Raw genomic sequence first — 23,340 nt, forward strand, 5'->3', positions numbered from 1 at the left:
TCAGAGTGGGAATGTCCACCATGACTAAGGTCTCAAAACCAAGAAGATTCACTACAAGATGTAACTGGTTTCCACGTGGATATCTGCACTTTCAAGGCTCATTAACAATCTAGAAGATATATAGAGTTCATTCAAATGCAGAAAGAAGAAATCGTAAATGTCTATTGTTGGAGTCTTATAAACCACTAAGCAGAATTAGGAGTATGATTACTTGTATGGATTCAAGAGAAAGAGGAGTGGGGATGTTTATTTAGGGACTAGAGACCGCGAGAGGAGAAGTTATGTTCAGTCTAGACGTATCGAATGAAACTGGTGAGCGAGTTTGTGGGATGTATTGTTTTCCATGTCACATTGAATATCATGCATGTTCTTGTAAGCAACACTAGTCTTCATATTCACTTACTTCACTATTTAGGTTAACAAAGACTGTTTATTTCAACATGCTCAAGTTTCTTTTCTTAACTTGATATTGCTCTGGTTCTCGTCTATCTTTTAAGTGTCTTGTATGCATGGAGAGAAGTGAGAAAGAAAAATTACTAAACTACGTATAGTTCTTTTGTGTTACATATTTTCCAAGAATAAATGGTATGTGTTGGTGTGAGCACTGTGCAGTTTCCCCCAGAACAACTTCATAGAGAGTTGTGAAATTCGTATGTATATAGGTTGAAACAAGTATGACAACCAGTCATGTATATTAATCACTTAGAAAGATTGTTCATTACCTCTGTGCAGTCCAAGATCACAAAACGACAGAATCTAAATCATGCAATGAAAACTTGATTCTAGCCAGACCAAACATCAAAGAAAACATTCGACAGCAATGAACAGAAAAGGACTAGAGCAATGAACTATGTGAACCAAACAAGGATTTCATTATGTACAAAAGCCTAGCTAGGGATAAAACATGCATATAGATGTAAAATTCATAGGGAAATATGTTAAAACATGATTATTTGAAAGCTACTCCATGGATTGAAAACCAAAACTAGTTCCAAGAGGAATAAGGATGATCTTCATGGTGAGGAGGCTGGTTGAGATCAAACCCTAAGGATCTCTTAGGGTCATCTCGAGGATTATTCACCTTCACTTCAATTTCCATCTCTATCTTCATATCTACAATCAAACCCTTCTTATCATCATTCATCCCACCATCACCTAATACCTTATCTTTTCCTTTGTAGCAACTAGAACTTCTTGCCTCGGATTTGGGTGAATCCATATCTTTCTTTATCCCATCCCAGCAATTGCTTGAAGTGTAAGAGATCATCATTAGAATACAAGCAGCTTCTTGAACATCCTGAGTCACATCACTCATCATTGTGGATCTACTCCTCACATCAGAATCATCCTCATCAACATCATCCTCACCATCATCATCCTCTTCATCATCATCACCCAAGTAGCTTAGGTTGAACTTCTCCTGTGGTGGAGGAGGTCGTACCCCTTTCCAACTCCTGTCAGGATGTCTCCTCATATGACCAAACAGAGAGTGCATCGTTTGGAACTCTTTTCCACATAGACAACACCTAATCTTACCTTCCATGTCAGCAGCGATTAGATCTATCTCTTTCTCCTTGTCTTTCTTCACCAAACCAATCTTTCTCTTCTTCTTCTTCATTTTCAACTTCTTCTTCATCTTTCCTTTGTTGTTGTACTCAGTTGAATGGATCCTCACGTGACCACCGTAAGCCTTACCAGAGCTAAATTGTTTCTTACAAATCACACAGAAGTGCTTCCTCAAAGGAAGCTGCTGAGGAGACTCATCATCTTCATCTTCACTTCTTTCCTCCTCAAATTTAACCTTCAGTTTCTGGTGAAACTCTTCAGATTCCGACGAGAAAGATTCATCTTCTTCGTAAGCATCTCTTGTTCTCTTCATGATCTTCTTCTTAGCTTTCTTCTTTCGTTTTTTTGACCTCGAGAGAATGGAAGAAAATGTTATTTTACTTTTTTTTTCTTGTGTTTGTGTTCGGTTTTGTTAAACGTTTTTGAGAAAAGTTTATTAACTTCGCATTTTGTTTATGGAAACAATAAAATCTGAGCGAGATTTACGCAAAGGAATAATGACTAATGGTATTCTTCCTCTCCATGTATGACTATGAGGAGAGAGTAGCTAGGGATTTGTAGAGATTGTGTAAGCCTAATTAATTGTCATTAGAGAGAGAGTCGGATTAAAAAGATTTCATTGTTTTCATTTGCATTTATCTTTTAACCTTATTATAATTATTTACCTATTTTGGATGTCACATTTATTAATATACACTAAGCAAAATAGATATCCTTTTCTTTCTTTCTTATTCTTTTTTTTTTTTTATAAATTTATAACACAATCTACACATATAAATATATAAAACAAAATAAATATACATTTTAGATTAAATTAATGAAACAAAATTTGAGGACACGGTTTTGATTTTAAACAAAGCAAAATCTAATTTAGTTTTAAAAAATCATACTAATATATTAGCAAGTTCACGAACTAGAAAAAGTGTTTTTGAATTTTACATATCTTCCAAAATATAATAAAAATTTTATTATTATATCCCACAAAACAAATCACCACCTATTAAGTTTTTTTTCTACTTATATTAACCTCTACTGATACAAAAAGAACCAAAAAAAAATGTAACAAACAATACAATCACCCTGACAATTATGTTTAAGTTTCCAATATCAAAATTTTAAATATTTTACTTCTATAACTAATTTAACTTTAAATTGATATAGATACTGTCAAATATTGTCAAAAGATTTTGACCGATTTTTCGAAACTGAAAGGTTTGAAAATTTTCCAAACTAATATCGTTAAAAATAATTACTTGACAAAGGAGCAAAATGACAGTTTTTGTTTCTTTCTTATATTTTCTAGAATCTTCGTACAGATTAGTCAACACTCATCAGATTGTGAGCCATGGAAGAATAATGAATGTAAGACCAGAAACGAAACTTGCATTGTTCTTGGTTGGCATGTAGAAGAAAGAGGGAAAGGAGTATCCAAGCCACAAACTCTTCTCAGGTTACTACTTCCAACTGCAGAAGTTTAGAAAAGACTTTTGTTACAAAAGATTCTCATGTTGTTGATGAAAATATGACTTCTTTTTTTGTACCCTCAAGAAGAAAGGCTCAACTATAGTTGCAGAGATTATCCGGCCCCAAAGCCTCATGTAACAGGTGCTTCAAGGCAACACCATCCAACAAGAGTTAGGCCAGAACCTTCTCGTATAACCGTTGACCAAATGTTATATCTCTGCCTCATATAAATGTGCCAATAAAATTTTGGAGTCATCCTCAGGGACATCCTCTACAGCTTAACATACAGCCACAGAAGAAGAACAAATTAACAGGTTCTTAAAGTTGAAAATAACTCTCAAGAACCACGTCTGTGTAAGCGAAAGACGAAGTAGTACCTTTGATTTGAAAGAGACAATGGGATATATGGATCACGGATGGATGACAACAAACAAATAGTCCCTTAGCTTCTAGTGGACTTGGAGGAAGTAAATTGTAACCCAAGAATTTGAAGCAAAGACAGAAAGAAGATGATTAGAGGCTTAAAGTAAGAAGATGTACTTTGATTCCAGGGACAGGGCAGAAGAAAGCTTCAGGGGACTGAGAGCGGTAATGTCCACCGTGACCATGTGTTCTATACGGTGAGTGCTACAATTTCCATACAAGTCTAACCAGTAAAAGTTTTGACAACTGGGAGTCTCAAAACCAAAAAGATTCACTACAAGATATGACTACCTCCAATTAAAACAGGTTGCCACTTGGTTATCTGAACTTTGCTGCCTCAATAGCGATCTACGAGATCACAGAACTCCATAGCCCATTAGCCTCATTAGGAACTCTTTTGTGTCATAACTTGGTTAAAAAGGGTAAAAGGTAACATTTTACCTGATCAGGAAAACATAATCGGCAGTATATATATAGATAACCCTGTAACAGAATTTGTAACCAGTAAAGATGTTGTGATAGCAGTGAGACCTTAAAAGATAAACAGAACTACAAAAAAAGAAGCTAAACCAATTCCTTGCTCGCAAAGTGATCATTTTCCTCTTTCGATACTTTGGCTGAAACAAAACAGGCAGTTCAAGCTGAGTTTAGTATAGCACATCAGCAAGTTTGGCATCCTAATTGATGACGATAGATCAAAACCACACATACGTTGAAATGGAGATTTGGAGAGAGTGCCCGACTCTTTTTTTAGTTTAGGTTCTTTCACAATTATCAGTACAACTAGATTATGTGTTTGATTCAGATAACTTTCGAAAAAGACACAAGCAAGGAAATGAGGCCAAGACCATCTCCTCAGATTCTAAAGAACTCATCAAACAGAGTTAAGTCTGAAGCCAAACCAAGAAACAAAAGAAAAGAAAAAGGAAATAAACTCTGCCTAAAAAAATCCAACAGAAATCAAAAACAAAATCCCACCCTGCTTTTTATCTCACCTTTTTCTCTCTAATTCTTCCCACGACTTAGTAGGTCCTCCTATACGCATTTTTACAGGGTAGGGATCACCAGAAAATGAAAAAAAAAAAAAACCAACATAAACTTGTAACGACACTGAGATTTATAGAAAAGGAAAATGGAAACAAAGAAATGATTGAAGAAAAGAAAACTGGGATTTAAAACTTCTAAGCGCAAAGAAACGGATCATCTCAGGTACTAGAGGCTCCCCTTCCATGCTGCTTCAAGGCTCACGGCAGTCTTTCTTAAGAGAATCTGTAAACGCGATTGTTCATATCCTCTCTCTCTTGTCCTTTTTAAGCTCTAGCCGTGAGCAACGTCCTCTGAGCTAGCAACCATTTGCCACCACATCGACTGGGACTGGTTTAGTTACAGACCCATTCTCAGCAACCTTGACATCACCAGTAGTTTGAACTGCTGAAGGAGAATCTTTACTTGCTGAATCCGCAGTTGCAGATTCCTTTTTTTCTTCAGTTGTCTTCTCCTCGCTTACCTGTTAAGATTTAATTCATTAGAAACACTCAAGTAACATGTACTGATTGAATTTCTGTAATTGTGTTCTTGTTCTTGCCTGTTTCTGGGTTTGCTGCTGCTTGGCTTTCTTCTCCAGAATAGTCTTCTGTCGAACCTCGTAGAATGAGAAATCATCCAAAATGCAAGTCTTACTGCAATGCTCCTTGAAAATTTTCACAATCTTCAAACCTTGCTCCAATTTAACCTAAACATGATCCCAAAAAAAAAAATTTAGCACAAGAAAAGAAAACAAAACAACAAACGCTTGAGAGGAATATCAATTAAACAACTTCAAGATATGTCAAAAATATTTACCTCTTGTGTGTCTCTGCTGTTGGTAACTGGTTTGTTCTCATTGTTCTCAAGGGTGATATGTTTTAGCAAACTGTTTGGAACATCCTTCACAATATGCCACTTGAGGGGGAAAGAGCCAGTCCACTTATCTTGCTGCCAGTACTCCACATTCGTATTGAAATCTACTGGTCCTGTCATTTCAGCAAGACCAACAAATTGTCCACTTGCATTAACCTGAAAGACAAAAATTGGAGTATAGAGATCAATATCATGAACCACAGTGTAAAGAGGTAACCGATTGATTTCAGAATTATATACACACCGAGAAAAAGAGAAAGATGGGACAGCCGCCAGGTTTCTGCTGAGCTTCCTGGTATGCTGCAGCAAGCTTCTTGTTTCCATTTGGTGTGCTAGCCCAAACATTATATTTAATGCTCTTGTGCACATCATCTTCACTGTACGACTTGATGATAAAGAACATGGCATTTCCATAATCCACTGGGAAATCTTCTTTGTTGTACTGTTCTCTGTCAGGAACAACACATGTGCTATCAGCCTCCCCAATCTCTGTTACATTTGGTTCTCCAGTCTGCTCCTTAACCTCTAAGCTATCTTCTAAATTTCCCTTCTGGTTCTTTGTACCCTTAGCTCTAGGTCCTCTGTTAAGTTCATTCAAACCATCTACATTGTTCTCATTTCCATAGAAGTAACTGTTACCCCTTCCCCAGCTTCTGTATTTGTTGTCTGTGGTCACCCAACCTCTTCCATTTGTTCTTGAATCATACCCTGAAGAACCATAACCCATACCAGACCTCCCGGTGCTACCATACTGACCATACACCTTGTTTGAATACATCCTGTTGTAGTATGCCTGACTTGTACCATATCCCGTCACAGATGCATGCTGGTGCACACTCTGCATAGAGCAAAAATTGATGAAATGATAAGATAACAAAATTGGAAGACTTGTGCGGCAATGAATATACCAATATAGAAGACTATAGTGCCCAGTTAGTAAAATGAATTATAAAAAGACATCATACCGCGTAATGAGAATTTGAGCGGTAGTTTTGGTTCCTCGATGAAGGTACAGTGCTAGACTTGGAATAGGAGGACGCAATTCCACTACCAGACACAGGTCTTTGCACATCTGAGTACTTAGAGCCATCGTGCCACGGCACAGGAGCATAATACGCATCATAGTTAAACCTGGGATCCTGCTGATAACCAGTAGCAAAACCTCCTCCTGGAGCACCCATTCCATACAAATTACTTGAGGTGTTAAGTGCGGTCTGGTTAGTTGGTTTCACTGGAGCTGATCCATTACTTCCTTTTGTGATACCAGTAGCAGAAGCAACATTAGTGCTATCCGCAGGTAGTGTCTTCACACCAGCAGCTTTGTTTGCGGAAAGATCCCCCTGGGTAGGAGTAGCCACAGATGAAGCAAAGGGTCCACTGTTTGGAAAATAGGCAGGATATTGATACTGCTGAGCACCATACAACTGCCCATCTCCGCCAACCTGTGGAGCAGGGCTTGTAGCTGGCGAGTAAGGATATGTTGCATACGTGTAACCCGGAGGATACACAACAGTTCCATTCTCTCCATAAATTCCCTGGTAAGACATTGAATCTGTTAAAGAGAGAAGACGTAAAGCAGATGGAAAATCACATCAGATCTAGCACACACTTACGGAATTCATATCAACACCCTCCGAATTTGTGTAAGCTGCGTAGTCTGTCCACTCCTGACCACTCCCATATGCTGAAACTGAAAAGCAAGAAACTTGTTAATAAGCATGGGCGACAATCTTGTGAGATCATGTTTCCAGGTAGTGAGGTGCTAGATAAAGAAGTTACCATTATAATAATAGGGAGTGTAGGGATTAGGAAGATAGCAAACAGAAGGGTCCGCGGCATCACTGGGAAGCAACGGTGTCAAGGATCGATCATAAGAAGGAACTTGACCATGAGCATCCACGCCTCCGTACTGGTAGACGGCAGTCTGTACATAAAAAAAAAACAAAAGGAATCTTCTTGTTAAAAATTGGAAGCTCAAAAGTTGTGAACAATAGAAACCAAAAAAAAAAATTGCTGTTCACCTTTTTGTTTGGCTCAGGGATCTCCGAAGCTTTTGCTTGCGAGTCCAAAGATAGTTTCTGCAACAGATCTGCAGCTTCTGTAAACAAGGTGAGTCAAGGAAGCAAAGACCCTTGGGTGCGAAGGTAGAATTACACAAATCAACCATTAGAAAAGTGGAAAGCAACGATTTTGAACCATGTAAACTTATCAAATCAATCAAACCCACCACAAAAGAATCGATTTCAATCAAATAACTCCAACGAGAAGCTAATAAAAAACAAACGACCCATGAAGAAAGATATAGAGAAAACTCAAACTAAATCTACGCAATATCAAATCAATCTGAAGAATAAATGAATAATCACCGGAGAGAAATAACGAAACGCGAATTCAAGATCCAACAGGAATCAAGGGAGGAACGAAGAGATCGAGAAAGAGAAAACACAGATCGAGAAAACCAAAAGGATACGATCAGCAGGGGGAGCAACGGTAGCCATGATAGGAGATTCGACAAACGAAGATTGGATAGATCCTTCTCGGATAGAGGGGGCGATGCGACCAAAAAAAGATAAAAGAGAAGAAGAAAAAGAAGATAGAGAAACCCTAAACGGAATCAGAAAAACCCAGATCGAATCTAGGGTTTAAGAGATAGAAAGAGGAAGAGGAAGAGGAAGAGAGGGAAGAAGAAAAGGGGGTAAAAAATTTGGCCGCAGCCGCCAAGGAGAAGGAAGGGTTTTGCTTCGGGGAAGAGGAAAAAAAGGGTTTTGTCTCTCTACCTCTCTAGTGATTCAAATACATCCACGAATCAACCACCTCACCTCACCCTCTCTCTCTTTTTTTATTTTTATTTTTATTTCTTCCACCTTAAGATATTTCCTCTTTTGTTATAAAAGACCATAGACCGTGTGGCTTTGGTTAATTACCAGAAATATCTCTTTGTATACTGTATATTTGTTTCCTTTTTTTTTAATTGGTAAGTAATCTTGTAATAAATAGATAAAAAAAATCTAAAAATATGTTTCCCAATAATAATAAATTTAGCAAATTGGTCAAATTTAAAAGCAAAATAAGTCATAGTTTCCATTAAAATTTGTGTTCCTTCTATATAATTTCCCCCCATATATTCATTGAAATATCTTTAGATATATATTCAACTTTTTTTTTATCAACTATTTAATCACCTTTCTCTTTTCAACAAATTATTTAATCACCTAAAAGCAATTTATTTAGGATAAAAAGTCCAAGACCAACTTTATAATATTTTTTTTTAGATTAGACCAAAAAAAATAATAAACCGGGTGTATGTAATGGGCCTATTTGATCAAAATATTCGTAAACAGGCCGTAATCACAAAACAAGGCCGAACCGGAACGTGACCCAGGATCCGATTACCCATCCGACGTTCTAGAGTGTTCTAATCACAAACAATACAATCCAACGGACCAGATAAGCTCGAAGTTTCAAGAGCTCACTTGGCCTTTATATTCAGAGAAAATAAAAAGAAGCAACTAGTAGCAAGCAAGTGCATTCTTCATTTCTTCAGTGGAGAAACCTACTTCCTCCTCCTTATCCGTAATTAACCTCTCCGGCGCCACCTCCCACCGCTTCACCGTCGTTCCACCGTACGGTGAGCTCACAATTTTTTTCGTCCTTTTAAATTGTGTGCGTCGATTGAGTGCTTTGTTGGAATTAGAAACAAGTATATTGGTAGCGGAGGAACTAGGATGACGTAGTTTTCGTGTTCCCGGAGGTGTATGCTGTTAGTTTAACTGTGGCTTTTGAGTATTTGGGAGGGGGAGTGAGCTCTTGATTTTGAAATTGAGTCTGTGTTTTTCTATTTTGTTGCCAATTTTAATGGGAGAATCATTCGTTATAAATCTTTATGTGACTGTTGGATTTTATTTACAGTGTGAGAAGTCAAAATGGCATCGGCGTTTACTGCCACGTCTTCCCTTGGTTCCTTGGTTGCTCCCAATGCTATCAAGTTGTCTTCTGCGACTTCCCTTTCTTCAAGCTCTTTTGGAAGGAGACAGAATTTGTGCCTAAGAAGATCCCGTCCTGCAATAGTATGTGCAGCCAAGGACTTGCATTTCAACAAGGATGGGACTACCATAAGGAAGCTTCAAGTGAGAATTAATGAAATCGTTTCTTAAAGATTCGGATTTGTTTCGTCATGAAACTTTCGTTTTTGGTTTCTGATTCCTCTTTTTGCAATTAGGCTGGTGTCAACAAGCTTGCGGACCTTGTTGGGGTCACACTTGGACCAAAAGGGAGAAATGTTGTTCTTGAGAGCAAGTATGGATCCCCAAGAATTGTTAATGATGGTGTCACTGTTGCTAGGGAGGTATGAATTTATTTGTCTTTTTTCAGCTATAATTTCGTTGAAATTACTTCTGTAATCTCAAGGTTTTCTTCTGGTTAGGTCGAGTTGGAGGACCCAGTTGAGAACATTGGTGCAAAGCTTGTAAGGCAAGCAGCTGCAAAGACCAATGACTTGGCTGGTGACGGTACAACAACATCTGTTGTTCTAGCACAAGGTTTTATTGCTGAGGGTGTCAAGGTTGGTGCATTCTTTTTTCGGCTTTCTCTGACCAAAAATAAAAACTCAAAAAAGAAAAGAAAAAACAGTACACTTATCTTAAATTTAAATTTTCAGGTGGTGGCTGCAGGTGCAAACCCTGTATTGATTACTAGAGGCATTGAGAAAACAGCTAAGGCTTTGGTTAACGAACTCAAACTAATGTCTAAGGAGGTGAGTAATTATTTTGCTAAACTCCCTTCTTAAAGTTTAAAATCTATAGCAAGAGGGTCTAATGGTTATATCATTGGATGTATAGGTTGAAGACAGTGAACTCGCTGACGTGGCAGCTGTTAGTGCTGGTAATAACCATGAAGTCGGAAGTATGATTGCTGAAGCAATGAGCAAAGTTGGCAGGAAGGGTGTGGTGACCCTTGAGGAGGGTAAAAGCGCTGAGAACAACCTTTACGTAGTGGAAGGAATGCAATTTGACCGTGGTTATATCTCCCCGTACTTTGTGACAGACAGTGAGAAAATGTCTGTTGAGTACGACAATTGCAAGGTAAATTTTCTAGGTTCTGAGCTACCGAAATGATATTGTGATGCAGAGGGCTTAATAATTTCCTACTGTGCAGTTGCTTCTTGTTGACAAGAAAATTACCAACGCAAGGGACCTTGTTGGTGTTTTAGAGGATGCGATTAGGGGTGGATACCCAATCCTAATAATTGCAGAAGATATTGAACAAGAAGCTTTAGCTACTCTTGTTGTGAACAAGCTTAGAGGCACATTGAAGATTGCAGCTCTCAAAGCTCCTGGATTTGGAGAGCGCAAGAGCCAATACCTTGATGATATTGCCATTCTAACTGGAGGTAGATGATGGTTTATAACAAGCCTATGTTAATGTATCTGTATCGATCGATGTGCCCTCCTGTTTTGTAATCATTTTGTTGTTATAATCTTTTCATGTTGCTTCTGTTGGTGTTTGCAGGAACTGTGATTAGAGAGGAAGTTGGTCTTTCTCTTGACAAAGCTGGAAAAGAGGTTTTGGGTAACGCTTCTAAGGTTGTCCTGACAAAGGAAATGACCACAATTGTAGGTGATGGGAGCACACAGGAAGCAGTTAACAAACGTGTTGTACAGATTAGGAATCTTATTGAGGTATATGTTTAAGTCAAACTGCAAAGAAGTCTGTGATAGCTACTTGTTTTGTGTATAGCTTGCTTATGCTAACACTCCCATGGTTCTGCAGCAAGCAGAGCAGGACTATGAGAAGGAGAAACTAAACGAGAGAATTGCCAAACTCTCTGGTGGAGTTGCTGTAATTCAGGTAAATAGTAATCACGTTGGCTTTCTTAGATTTGTATGTCAGAAGAATGAGTTAAGTGATCCTGATTAAAGCTCTTACATCTTGGTTAAAGGTTGGAGCCCAAACTGAGACAGAGCTCAAAGAAAAGAAGCTGAGAGTGGAAGATGCTCTTAATGCTACAAAGGTGATTTCCTTTATCCAGCTGATGGGGTTATAGAGGAGTGTGCTTTTCTCACTTACTCATGTAACATCTTAATCATATGACTTCGTTGACTTTCAGGCTGCTGTTGAGGAAGGTATTGTAGTTGGTGGTGGTTGCACTCTGCTCCGTCTTGCATCCAAGGTCGATGCCATCAAGGATACCCTTGAAAATGATGAAGAAAAGGTAATTGGGAAAATCAAGACTTTTCATTACTTCTGGGGATTTGCGGCAAATTGCTTTGCTCATACTGCATTTTTCAACCATTTCCCACCTGTAGGTTGGAGCGGAAATCGTTAAAAGAGCACTGAGTTACCCCCTGAAATTGATAGCTAAGAATGCTGGTGTCAATGGAAGTGTTGTCAGCGAGAAGGTTATAACACAACATTAAAAAATCTCCATGTTTATTCAGCTCTTGATCTAAGTAAGTTGCTTAAATAGCTGTTTTTATTCATTGCAGGTACTAGCTAATGATAATGTGAAATATGGTTACAATGCTGCAACGGGCAAGTATGAAGATCTGATGGCTGCAGGCATCATCGACCCGACAAAGGTCAGTTTATCACATGACACTCTCACTCTGTTTTGCTATCCCATCTGATAGCAAAAGATCCAATGAACCTGAGTGAACTTTTGTATTCAGGTTGTGAGATGTTGCTTGGAACATGCAGCCTCGGTTGCAAAAACTTTCCTGATGTCTGACTGTGTGGTTGTTGAGATCCCAGAGCCAGAGCCGGTTCCTGCTGGCAACCCCATGGACAACTCAGGTTCGCCCAGACATTCAGATTCATGAAAACTAGACAGTGACATCAAGACTAAACTCATGTTTCTTATCACTAAATCTCTTGACTGCCTTGTTTCAGGATATGGATACTAAGATAGACCGACCGGGTTTGCTCTGACAAGTTGAGAGATAGGCGAAAATTCCGCAACGAGAGTAGCTCACCGGGATACGGATTCCTTTAGCTTGCAAACAAATGTATATGCAAGTGTAATGATTTTTGAGCGAGAGAATAATGTGTTCATTAGATATCATATTTGGAATCATTATGAATAATAAATCGTCTTCAAAATGTCGGAATCTCTGCCATCTTATGGATGAATTTTGTTGCTTCTATCGCAAACTCATATTGGTTAATCCAATCCCCAAAACCATGTTAAATTTAAACTCATAAAACAGGCATACCATTCCATTTTGGATATCTAGAGAGGCTACAAAGCTTAGATAATTCTTGCCAATGACTAAACAGATGATTCCGGCTGGACTGGTGAAGACTATGAAATATAATCACCGCAAGCAAGTCTGATTAGATATGTTCTAAGTTCCAGTATGTTTGTTCAAGGCAAAGATATGGTAAAGCTGCGAGAACTTAGAACCATCTTTGGTTTGTTATTTTACCATCTATATCTAGCAAAGCTTACGGATTCAAGCAACTACGGAGCTCAAAAAGTTATAATGGACATAGCGAGTTTAAATTCAAAAGCTTCTTGAATCTCAGATTAAGAAATAACTCCATTAACTGGTCAAGTAAACAAATGTAACAGAATGCAATTCTTTTAACAATTCTAAAACCATAACCGCTGAATCGAAAATCAAATAACCTCAGTTGAGCAAATGTAGACTCTACTATATGTACCTCAATGAAGATGGATTCTAAATCCAAAGCCGCAAACTGAACAGAGCCAATTCTCAAGCAAGCTTCTTCACTTTTCACCATTGCCATATCTCCGCTTAAAACACCGAATCGATCACAGAATAACACAAACACAGCTTTGATCGCCATCATATCTGACATCTTCTTCTTCACTGCAAAACAAAACAAGGATTCAGACAAATGACAATCCAACTCAAGAAGCTTGAATTGATCAAAGATCTTCATATCAAGAACCACAAGAACTTGGGCAATAAGGACTAACCTAGACTCAAATTCTCGGATCTCAGCAAGTTCTTTCCCCATCAAATCCACCCACTGTACCTTCTTCTTCTCCCTTCTCCCACCATCAGCTGAATCTAAAACTTCCTTTCTGAGACTACTTCTCAAGATTTCCCCATTAGTATGACCTTCTTCTTCTTCTTTTTTCACCTCTAGAGCTGCACAATCTTCTTCTCTATCCTCAGACAACAAAACATCCACATGATCAACAGCCTCTTCGTCTACATGTGCATCGTCGACATTATCATCATGATGATCACGATCATGAACAACAGTAGTAGAAGGAGACACTTGAGGAGGGGTGTTCTCCAATTTAAGAGAACCAGATGCGTAGATATGAGGAGAAGGCTTACAGAAACAGATGAAAGAAGGGCACTGGATCTTACACAGCAAAACCCTCATCAAAACATATATGTTTGGTCCTTAAAACACCCGATCATCAAATTCAAAACAACACCCCTCTCTGTTCTTGTCTTTATAACAAAGTTAGAAACTTTCTGTGCCCATTGATGTGCCCAGATTGAAAAAAACCAAAAAGCTTCAAGGCGAGCGACAAAAGAGTTGGAATTCTGAAACAACAAAAGGGTTTTTCAGAAGAAGAGTTAATAACCACAATATATATTATCCGACTTCGATAGAATCCAAAGACCATAAATTAAGCGTTGATCAGATGAGGAAGCAGACAAAAGTACAGGGACCACGCATTTGCTAATTACTAATTGCAAAAGAACAGATTCCTATTGAGAACAATCAGCCATGGCCATATAAGTGTGTCAAAGAATAAATATAAATTCAGAAAAAGGCATTTACTTTTTATGATTTCAATTTCTGTGAGAGACAAAGTTTTTTTTTTTTCTTTTTTCTCAGAGAAGAAAGAAGGAGAAGATAAAGTGGTTATTTAGTCCTGGAATTTTGCTTTTTCTCAGTGCCTCTAAAGGTGAAGTCTTTTTATTTATTTCCCTCGCTTAATCTCTTTATATATTATTGGATTCCCTTATTTGTTCACAATATATCATATATTTTTTTTTTTTTGATTTTTCTTAGATAATTACCAAGGATAATATATATTTCGATAACCTTTTTATTGGTTATCTTTATGACTTTATAGTTTTTAAAATTAGTTATTTACAAATTAGAAAATATATTTAAATGTTTACCAGTAACAACAAAAAGTTTCAACTTACAAATTTTGTTTACAAATCATCTATTTAGAAATATGCAGTGTGTGACTGTGTTTAGTAAACAAATCTTGATTTAATTATTCAGCAATAAATCTTGCAAAATTAAATATTTAATTGGATAACTCATGTCAAATCTAAATGATTAATGTTAATGGAATAAGTCATACGAAGTTTCTACGTGAAGGAGAAGTATCGATCAAAATTTTGATTTCTATGTATTTTTTTTTTTTCTATAGTTGACAAATCCAGATATGATCATCTAACATATGTATTTATATAGATGGTGTGATGTATCTATCAGGTCCACCAATTTTTTGCAAATCTCATATGTAATGTAGTAATGTAAATATACACAAAGGTATGTATAATATGAGTATAATGCGTGTGCCAAATATTAATGTATAGAGAATAATGATGCGACATAGGATGCTTCTGAGTTCTGACATATGTATATATTTCGAGATCAATCAAACTCAAAAGCCATGCAACTTGTCTCTTACACATGTGTGTGAGATTTGCTTATTATTGTGGAGACGTCAATCATATATATAAATTGGTCGGATACATTCCAAAGTTTACTTACCTCATCGACATCTAAAGCTAAAAAAACCCACAACAAAGCACTAAAAAGACTCTAAATCCTTTGTATAAATCCATCATCCATCATTGTTTAAACTTTCTAAACATTGGTGTTAGCTTGTCTTTTTGAAACCAAAAGAATATTATAGTATAGTTTACTTAAAACAACATTCGAAGCATTTAATGGGAAAGTAATGATTAAAGTTCTTTTTGTTTTTAGCTTTGTCCCTAAACTAAACAACAGGAGATCAAGTTTGGTCGACACAGAATCAATTAGAAAATTATCAAAAGTTTAGAGAGCTACATTCGAAGGGGAGCGTCAAAGCTGCTTTTGTTTATTCGAGAAACCTGAACAATCAATATGTGTGGCTGGCTAATACATATATGATATATACTTGAAAGTTGAAACACCCTAAGCTAGTTTTGAAATTGGTCTAATACATATGATTTTTGGACGTTCATCATCTTTCCATTTCAGTATTCCTTAATTACAATTCTAGAAAGCTTTGTTTTTGTGGATTAAATGAGAAAAATAATATAATATCTTAATAAAATACTATACATAAATAATGTAGGACATGAAGTTCGTTTTGTGAGCAAAAAAACAATAGGAAAAGGAAAAGAGTTTTTAAAGCGGTGGCGCATAAAACAATCATACCCTAGCTCCTTTATAAATACCAAGAGAGATCAAAAACGTTGCTAGGATCTGAAAAACGTGGAAGAAGGATGAGATTGTCGGAGCTTCCAGGGGATTTGGTAGGAGATATATTCTCTAGGGTTCCATTGGAATCTCTAATCGCAGTGCGATCCACTTGCAGAAAGTGGAACGAGTTATCCAAAAACCATATGTTGGGTAAAGCAACAAGGAAGCAGTTTAGAGGGTTCGTTATAATGGATTATAAGGTATGTTTCGTGACATTCGATCTCCAAGGAATCCGCTACGAAGCTAGTGAGTACGTTAGTCCATCTATCAAGGAAATAAGCGTACTTGATAAAGTGGAGGCATATAGAGTCTCTCACTGTGACGGCTTATTACTATGTGAAAGTGAAACCAAATTGGAGAACTCTAAGCTCGTGTTATGGAACCCGTATCTAGGGCAAACTAGCTGCGTCCAGGAAGGTCATGATATCTACAAACTAGATATGTATGCTCTCGGATACGACAACAACCGTAACCACAAAATCCTCAAGTTTGTCAATTTCTTCAGCATCACAAAGCCGAGTTATCCTTACAAAATCTACGAGTTTAGTTCTGATTCATGGAGGGATGTTTCTCTTCATGGAACTAAACCAAACTGGGATAGGTTGAATCCATGCTGCGTGTCTTTGAAAGGGAATACTTACTTTTTGGCTCGAAACTGGACAAGACACTTTTTACTCTGTTTTGACTTTACAGCAGAGAGATTCGGACAGCGTCTTTCTCTGCCTTTTAAATCCTCTGTTGATGATATTTTGACTCAGTCTTGTGTCAGAGAGGAGCAGCTCGCCGTGTTATGTCAACGCTCTGAGATGGATCCGTCTATTGGGATTTGGGTTACCAATATGATTGCTCCCAATGCGGTATCATGGAGCAAGTTTTTCAACGTTAATATCACGAGTGATCTTACTGGTTTTCCTGTTAAATTTCGAGCTGGAAGCTTCTTTATCGACGAGGAGGAGAAGGTCGCTGTGGTTTTCGATCTTGACGCATATGAAGAGTACAGGACTAGTTACTACCAAACAGCTCACATCATTGGACAAGATGGATACATTAAATCTGTGATTGGGGATGCTCAGGATCTTGGAGATTGTCGCCCACTTGTCTTCTCTTCTTATGTTCCAAGTTTAGTGCAACTTCAAATCAACCGCAAAAGGAAGGCTAGAGGTTATTATTAATCCATTTTACAATTACTTGATTTGTCTCTGGCTTCATCTCCGTTTGTTCCAATCATTGACTTTTATGTCTTCTCCAAATAAAATGTTATTCTTTTTTTTCTCTCTTTGGTTTTATGTTAAGTATCATGTAATAAATTAACTTGTGTTTTGCTATTTAGCACTTTTCAGCAGTTGGTCTCACTAGTTCAATACCCAACTTATCATCTTGTTTTACTTGCATCAATAAGAAAATTCTATTTTCAAGCTGATCATGTTATGAATAAGCTCATGTGGGAGTAGAGAGATGAGTTCGTAAGAAATTCATTTAGCGTGTTTTGTTTATAAAAGAAGCTTTAATGATATGATAGAATCCGACTATGACATTGTAGAAGAAGTCATCAGTTTCAGACTACAAATATTATAATGGTCTTCCCAAGAGTGGATAAGAGTTTTCCTTTACACTTCTACGCTGAAAGCTTCTTCATTGACGAATATAACTGTTTACTGCAATTACATAACAACTAGCTAGCCGGGAAATAGAAAAGAAAGAGATAAATGTTTATAACATACGAAATCAGATAACATGGAAACGATCGAACTTTTTTGTGCGTGTAGCGTATTATTTATCTGGTTCTGGTTTAGGCACTCATCAAGAATAAAAATATTTTCCTTGTTTTGCTATCTAATACGTCTGTTACACATCCTTCCTCCAATCTGTTGCTGCTGGAGAAATCACCAAAAAAAAAACAAAAGATAGAATGCTATAAAAGCTACAACATGCATTACCACTTTCGGCATAATTAAGAATTACTGCTGAACTTTCAGAACAGGAAAAGCAATCACGTCTCTTATACTAGCGGAGTTGGTCAGCAGCATCACCAGTCTGTCTATTCCAAGCCCCTAAGAGAAACAAAGTTACAATGGCAGTGAACCAATATAAGTACTTGAGCATAGATGGGTAGTCCGGTTCAGTGTGCAAACAAACACTAAACTAATGTTATACTATTACTCTAATTTGTATAGAAGAAATAAAATAGATAGAAGTACCATTCCCGAAGCCGGAGGCATTCCGTATTCCAGGGCAGTGAGAAAGTCTTCGTCAAGGGTCACCTCATATGACTCATCATCATCATCATCATCTTTCTTTGTGTTTGGTTCAGGAGATTCCGGTGCAGCCTCTGCTCTCTTTGCGTTATGCTGCCTTACTTGCTCTTCCAACCGCGTCCTCTACCATATTTACAGAAATCAATAATCATTCATGATCCAGTGTACACAAAGAAGACACAAAATTGCAATGTGAAAAGCTTTATTATCCCATTACCTGGTCCACTGGATCAGTCAATTCAGAGAATGCATTTGCCATTTCACGGCCACATATGAACAGCTCAAATCTTTCTGTCAAAACTGCATTGCTGTTACAGAAAAAAAAAAGCTATTTACACTTGGAAAAAGATTTCATAACATAAAGATAAATGTTCTAGAAGATGGTGACACTATTGGGAGAAAAGGTAAAAATCGAGTCAACAGAGCTCTAGTAACAACTTTACCTGCGATGTGGCTTGGCCAAAGGAGAAATTTCGATTGGGTAGTCCAAGACAAATGTGGGTTGCACAAGCTTTGGCTCTACTACAACTTCAAAAACCTGAAAACGTGAATTGATTTCAGCAAATAAAGTTACAGATTTGATAGTAAGGTCAACTGAAGAAGCTTCACCTCATTAAGAAGATGGCCTAGGGAAGAGCAAGCTCTGATTCCAGATTTGTCCTTGGGCTCAAGCACATCTTTGAGTGCCAGCAGAACTGTGTCTTTGGCATTTCCAATATCTACCCCTAGCTCACTGAAATCGATTCCTGTTATCTCTTTAACGAGATTATGCATGGTTTCTCTCCTCCAAGGCCGCTCGAGGCAGATTTCTGTTCCCTGCACAGAGCAACCACAGCTCAGTCTCTCCAAACTTCACAACCAACATAGAGTTTAGATGTGTTTATCTCCACACACTAGCTGTGATGCCAGAGCATATTCACCTGGTAATCAATTGTTAGCTTCCCATGAACTGCCATTGCACATTGAGTGACGATTAATTCTGCCATGTCCATCATGCTCTGGTAGTCCGAATAAGCTTCATACATCTAAACAAAGCTAAAAATGTTATGGATCAGGGTACCATTAAGGAGTTTGGAAGCCCAAGTGATGCATATGTTTGAGGAGAAGGCATATTTAAACTACCTCGATTGTTGTAAATTCAGGATTGTGCCGTGTCGAAATGCCTTCGTTTCTAAATATACGACCAATTTCATACACTTTCTCAAACCCACCAACCTGTGATGACAAAATGAAATCTATTTAGAGACAACATTTACCTTTCATACATATCTGAGGTAGAGGTAATCTATCACCTAAAAGTGGCCAGGTCATACAAAAGAAAGATAACAAGAAGAACAGAAAACGCCAAGAGATTTAGAGATAAGATGAATCTGACCAGCATTCTCTTCAAGTGAAGCTCAGTTGCAATCCTCAGGTAGAGATCCCTCCCAAGTGAGTTATGAAACGTTACAAAAGGTCTTGCTTCAGCTCCACCAGCTGCTCCCTAGTTTTCACAAGTTCATCAAACCGACTCCCATACAAAAATTCAATACTGGGTGAACATTTTGAGAATGATAGTAGGCCACAAACCTGAAGAACTGGAGTTTCAACCTCCAAATATCCAAAGGACTCAACTGTCTTGCGTATCTCTGAAACGATCTACTACAACAAAACAGAAGAAGAGTATCGTTGATCTGTAAAAATTAAAATAACTCCAACAATCTTAAATGAGTGTCAACTGAAAAAGTCGTCGATTGATACATCGTGAGGTAATCATTTTGATAACCTACTTTTGCCCTTCTCCGGAATACATCAGCTACTTCAGGATTAGCAATCATATCAACATACCTAGTAAGAAACACAGTAAGCATAAACCAAATAAAACTTACAGACTTTCTTTTTAAGAATTAGACCCACCGATATACAAAGAGGGAAGACAGAGCTCACCGTTGGCGGTAACGTTTATCAATATCAGTTAGACCATGGTATTTGTCTGGCAGCGGAAGGAGAGATTTGGTGAGAACTGAAAAAGAATTCAAACATATAGAAAGCTCCCCTGGAAAGTTCAATGACCAAAACAGTTAGTAAAAAACAATACTTCTCAATCGAGATTAATCATCTTATTCGAGTTCCACCTTTCTCAGTCCTCTTCATTGATCCACTAGCACCCAAAATATCACCAATATCGACAAATGCCTTCAACTGTTCAAACTGATCATCTGAAAGCCTTTCCTTCTCACAGTAGAGCTGCAAATATCAGGAGATGAAAATAGAAAGGGCAGTTAAACGATTGTTTTGAGGAGGAAATACCAAAGCCAGCTGCTAATGAAATGAAAACAAATCCATCTAAACAATAGAAGAAGACTAAAACCTGAATGGTTCCAGAGTCATCCCTCAGAGTCAAGAATGCAAGTTTCCCAAACGCTCTACGAGCAACGACTCTGCCGGCAACAGAAACGCGATCACTCTCATTGTCTGATTCGTCACCATTAGCTAAATGCTTATATATCTCTTGAAGCTGATTTGCACTGTGAGTTTTTTCCCACTTATAAGCATACGGTTCAAGACCTTGACCTCTCAGTTCTTCAACCTATGAATCAAAAACATTGATCAGAACCCAATTCCTAGCTCACATATTTCCAAGACGAAATTTAATCAAAAGCTCAGATATTTGAAAGAAATTAAACCTTTTTAAGGCGAATGGAGCGGATAGCTTCACGATCAGAGGTGGAATTGGAAGAGGAAGCGGACCGGCGGTTGCGACTGGATGGTTTAGAAGTTTCAGCTGCCGTGGCATTTGAAGAAGAAGCTGCTGCGGCACATCGGAGCACCGGTGATAAATGATAGGATCTTCTTCCATAAATTGTACTAGCAAGACGCGTAGAGGAAGAAGATAGACGGAGTAACTGCTTCAATGGCGTCGCCGTTAGACTCCATACCTTAAGTGCCTCCATATCTATCTCTTTCTCTCTTTGTTTCTCGACTAGTGCTGCTCTGGATAGGTGGAAGAAGAAGATTATTGGATTGGGCTTTGAGTTTTGGACACTTAAAAAGTTAAAACCCTAAGAAATATTTTTTGTTGGGCTTTTGATTTTCTGAAATTTAGAATCTGGTATGTGTTTTTTTAGGTATATAAATCTGTTCTTTTTTATGGAAATAATAATGATCAAATTTGTAGTGTATCTGATGGTTATAATTGTTTTGGCAGTTAAATATATATCAAGTGTTTAATAAATATTGTAATAGATAAATAGAGAAACAAATATGTAAAATTTTGGTTTATTACTTTTCCTTTTTGTAAAAGACTAATGTAAATGAATATTTTGCTTTGATCCAAAGCTCAAATGACGTGTAGAGAAAGAAAACAAATGATATATGTAACAAGCTTCAAGACTATAAAGAAGGAAGTCAAAACTCAAAAGTCAAAATTTATAAACCAGCTAGTTCGGTAAAGAAGAAGGGTTTAGAGAGAGATAGGTTTTGTTGGGTTGGCGATGGTGTTTAACAGCTCGGCGATGGTGACGGTGGCGAGCGTTTCCACGGACAAGTTGCAGCGGATGAGGGGTGTTCCGTCGTCGGAGTTGATGAATACCCAACAGCTTATGGAGGTTGCTTGTTGCCTCCCTCTTTGTCATTTTGTTATCTTCCTATGGGAGTTTTTTTGTTTCCCCATATACGATTCTGATGATGATTATAATGATTATGGTTATGGTGATCATGATGATGATGATGATATTGTTGATGATTACGATGTGCTTGCTTTTGATCATAATAATAACGGTGATTATGATCATCATGGGTCTTCTTCGGATTTTGATGATAGTTACCATTACTCGGACTCGAGTTAATCATAATTAGACTAGATGACTTCTGCTTTTTTTTTTATTATTAGTTTCTGATTTTTTCGGTATTGTACTTGTCTTAGCTAACTAGGTGTATAATCCTAATTGTTCCATAATTTGGTATTCTTTGGATGCTGTAAATTTATTCTTGGATATTCAATAACAAAATCAGATTATATGTTTAGATTTTCATTTTCGAGCAAAAGTAACTAGCCGTGATTCTTAAGATGATCCTAATGTTTCGTTATACAAAAGTACTTCTTCAATATTGTCCAAATTGTGTTATCTTTCTTGTTATTTGTTGGTTAAACATTGTTTCTTTGTCAACATTGTTGAGTTAATGTGTACGCTTCGGGAGAATTTTATTTTTATATATATTTTTGAATCAGTTGCATCTCGGAGGACACCAAGAATATTCAGTTTTATTTTATTTTTTTTTGGACAAACATTTTCAGTTTTATTAAGAACATGAATCATTCTCCAAGCAATTACGTCATGTCCAAGACAATGATCTGCCTCTTTTGCTACTTGAAAGCTGGATTTGCTGAGTTTAGGTTGTGATCACAATTTCAGTGGATAAGTTTTACACCTCTTTATCTCTGTCCAAAACTCTTTTGGAATTGTTTCACAAATTCAATTGGTTTATGATTTGTCAACATTATAGCAGCTTAAGTAGTTAGTTTATTGATTCTTATATATGGGCCGAGCTTTACCAGGCCGGAATGGTGGACAGTTTCTAGGTAGCGGATATTTTATTTTGGTCATTACATTTTTATCTTGGGTTTGGTCTGACTCTGTCTTTAAAAAAAAAAAAAATGAAAACTGGCATTGAGCGTAGGTCATATTCGATTTCTTAGTTTGGATGTGTGTACTGAAACTACTGATGGTGTTATAATTACATTGCATGACATTTTCCAAGACATATAGGAACAAGCCAAAACTGGATTCAAGGCATCTCTAATGATTCTTTCTAATAATTCAACTAAAAAAGAAGAAGTGAAAAGTTACATTTGTTTTCACACGAATCACGATCATGTCAGGCATACATTTGTACTACCGTCTCTCTATATAAATTATTAATACAGCCATTGGTTAATAATATTGTACGTACTATGATACTATAATGATATCTTTCTCTCATTTTTGTACTCTCCAAGAATCTATCGAATGTTAACCTATGGATTAGAAACGTTCAAATCATTTCTTCACCTCTGTATCAATCAGAGTTAGTTTTGTGGATATATATATCACTTTCCACATATTCTAAAATGCTTATATATGAATTTTGATATAAGAAGGATCCATACGAATACGATACAATTAGTGTTGCGTTTTGAATAGTGGAGGGATCAACATGTATATCCAATAATGGAGTATTCATTAAACAGAGGATATAAAGGGGGATACGGTAAGAAAAGCTCGGTGGCTCCACCTCCTTTCGTGTGGTCTTTACCATCATGTCATCAACTTACTTTTTCCCCATTATATAA

The 23,340-nt window shown here is 37.3% G+C and overlaps 7 protein-coding genes and 1 long non-coding RNA gene across 8 annotated transcripts; 3 read left to right on the forward strand and 5 right to left on the reverse strand.

Annotated features, from left to right (window-relative positions):
* Positions 1-909: 909 nt before the first annotated feature.
* LOC17893501 lies at positions 910-1,879 on the reverse strand. Its single transcript, XM_006299135.2, has one exon. It carries the CDS (start codon positions 1,877-1,879, stop codon positions 986-988), a length of 894 nt encoding a protein of 297 aa, XP_006299197.1. The 3' UTR covers positions 910-985.
* Positions 1,880-2,802: 923 nt separating this feature from the next.
* LOC111831659 lies at positions 2,803-4,144 on the reverse strand. Its single transcript, XR_002834778.1, has 6 exons — positions 4,024-4,144; positions 3,895-3,936; positions 3,745-3,801; positions 3,408-3,657; positions 3,108-3,307; positions 2,803-3,030 (listed from the first exon to the last, which is right to left on the reverse strand). It is a non-coding gene; the product is annotated as an uncharacterized LOC111831659 (long non-coding RNA).
* A 138-nt stretch (positions 4,145-4,282) lies between these two features.
* Positions 4,283-8,151, reverse strand: LOC17891509. The gene is made up of 9 exons (XM_006297070.2): positions 7,823-8,151; positions 7,374-7,450; positions 7,132-7,276; positions 6,966-7,042; positions 6,318-6,887; positions 5,597-6,190; positions 5,296-5,508; positions 5,039-5,185; positions 4,283-4,960 (listed from the first exon to the last, which is right to left on the reverse strand). Exons 1-9 carry the CDS (start codon positions 7,848-7,850, stop codon positions 4,796-4,798), a joined length of 2,016 nt encoding a protein of 671 aa, XP_006297132.1. The 5' UTR covers positions 7,851-8,151; the 3' UTR covers positions 4,283-4,795.
* A 715-nt stretch (positions 8,152-8,866) lies between these two features.
* Positions 8,867-12,492, forward strand: LOC17892873 (chaperonin 60 subunit beta 2, chloroplastic). The gene is made up of 15 exons (XM_006297209.2): positions 8,867-8,980; positions 9,262-9,479; positions 9,572-9,697; positions 9,776-9,913; positions 10,010-10,105; positions 10,191-10,433; positions 10,507-10,741; positions 10,861-11,030; positions 11,122-11,199; positions 11,291-11,362; positions 11,459-11,563; positions 11,658-11,750; positions 11,838-11,930; positions 12,021-12,144; positions 12,241-12,492. The coding sequence occupies exons 2-15, from the start codon at positions 9,276-9,278 to the stop codon at positions 12,252-12,254; spliced, it is 1,791 nt and encodes a 596-aa protein (XP_006297271.1). The 5' UTR covers positions 8,867-8,980; positions 9,262-9,275; the 3' UTR covers positions 12,255-12,492.
* Positions 12,493-12,828: 336 nt separating this feature from the next.
* On the reverse strand, positions 12,829-14,064 carry LOC17891868. Its single transcript, XM_006300106.2, is given in 3 exon segments — positions 12,829-13,184; positions 13,295-13,722; positions 13,725-14,064. Coding segments are annotated over 3 exon segments (513 nt in total). The 5' UTR covers positions 13,752-14,064; the 3' UTR covers positions 12,829-13,126.
* A 1,733-nt stretch (positions 14,065-15,797) lies between these two features.
* Positions 15,798-16,981, forward strand: LOC17893537 (F-box/kelch-repeat protein At3g13680). The gene has a single exon (XM_006296582.2). The coding sequence runs from the start codon at positions 15,798-15,800 to the stop codon at positions 16,944-16,946; it is 1,149 nt and encodes a 382-aa protein (XP_006296644.1). The 3' UTR covers positions 16,947-16,981.
* Positions 16,982-17,509: 528 nt separating this feature from the next.
* Positions 17,510-20,994, reverse strand: LOC17891743 (lysine--tRNA ligase, chloroplastic/mitochondrial). The gene is made up of 14 exons (XM_006297172.2): positions 20,696-20,994; positions 20,380-20,598; positions 20,144-20,255; positions 19,956-20,064; positions 19,799-19,856; positions 19,599-19,667; positions 19,405-19,512; positions 19,152-19,244; positions 18,950-19,054; positions 18,639-18,845; positions 18,473-18,567; positions 18,247-18,337; positions 17,973-18,152; positions 17,510-17,825 (listed from the first exon to the last, which is right to left on the reverse strand). The coding sequence occupies exons 1-14, from the start codon at positions 20,960-20,962 to the stop codon at positions 17,733-17,735; spliced, it is 1,806 nt and encodes a 601-aa protein (XP_006297234.2). The 5' UTR covers positions 20,963-20,994; the 3' UTR covers positions 17,510-17,732.
* A 395-nt stretch (positions 20,995-21,389) lies between these two features.
* LOC111831385 lies at positions 21,390-22,040 on the forward strand. Its single transcript, XM_023785386.1, has one exon. The coding sequence runs from the start codon at positions 21,503-21,505 to the stop codon at positions 21,854-21,856; it is 354 nt and encodes a 117-aa protein (XP_023641154.1). The 5' UTR covers positions 21,390-21,502; the 3' UTR covers positions 21,857-22,040.
* The last annotated feature ends 1,300 nt before the right edge of the window (positions 22,041-23,340 follow it).

Source organism: Capsella rubella, unplaced genomic scaffold (genome assembly GCF_000375325.1).
Source record: "Capsella rubella cultivar Monte Gargano unplaced genomic scaffold, Caprub1_0 scaffold_3, whole genome shotgun sequence".
NCBI classification, from domain to species: Eukaryota; Viridiplantae; Streptophyta; class Magnoliopsida; order Brassicales; family Brassicaceae; genus Capsella; species Capsella rubella.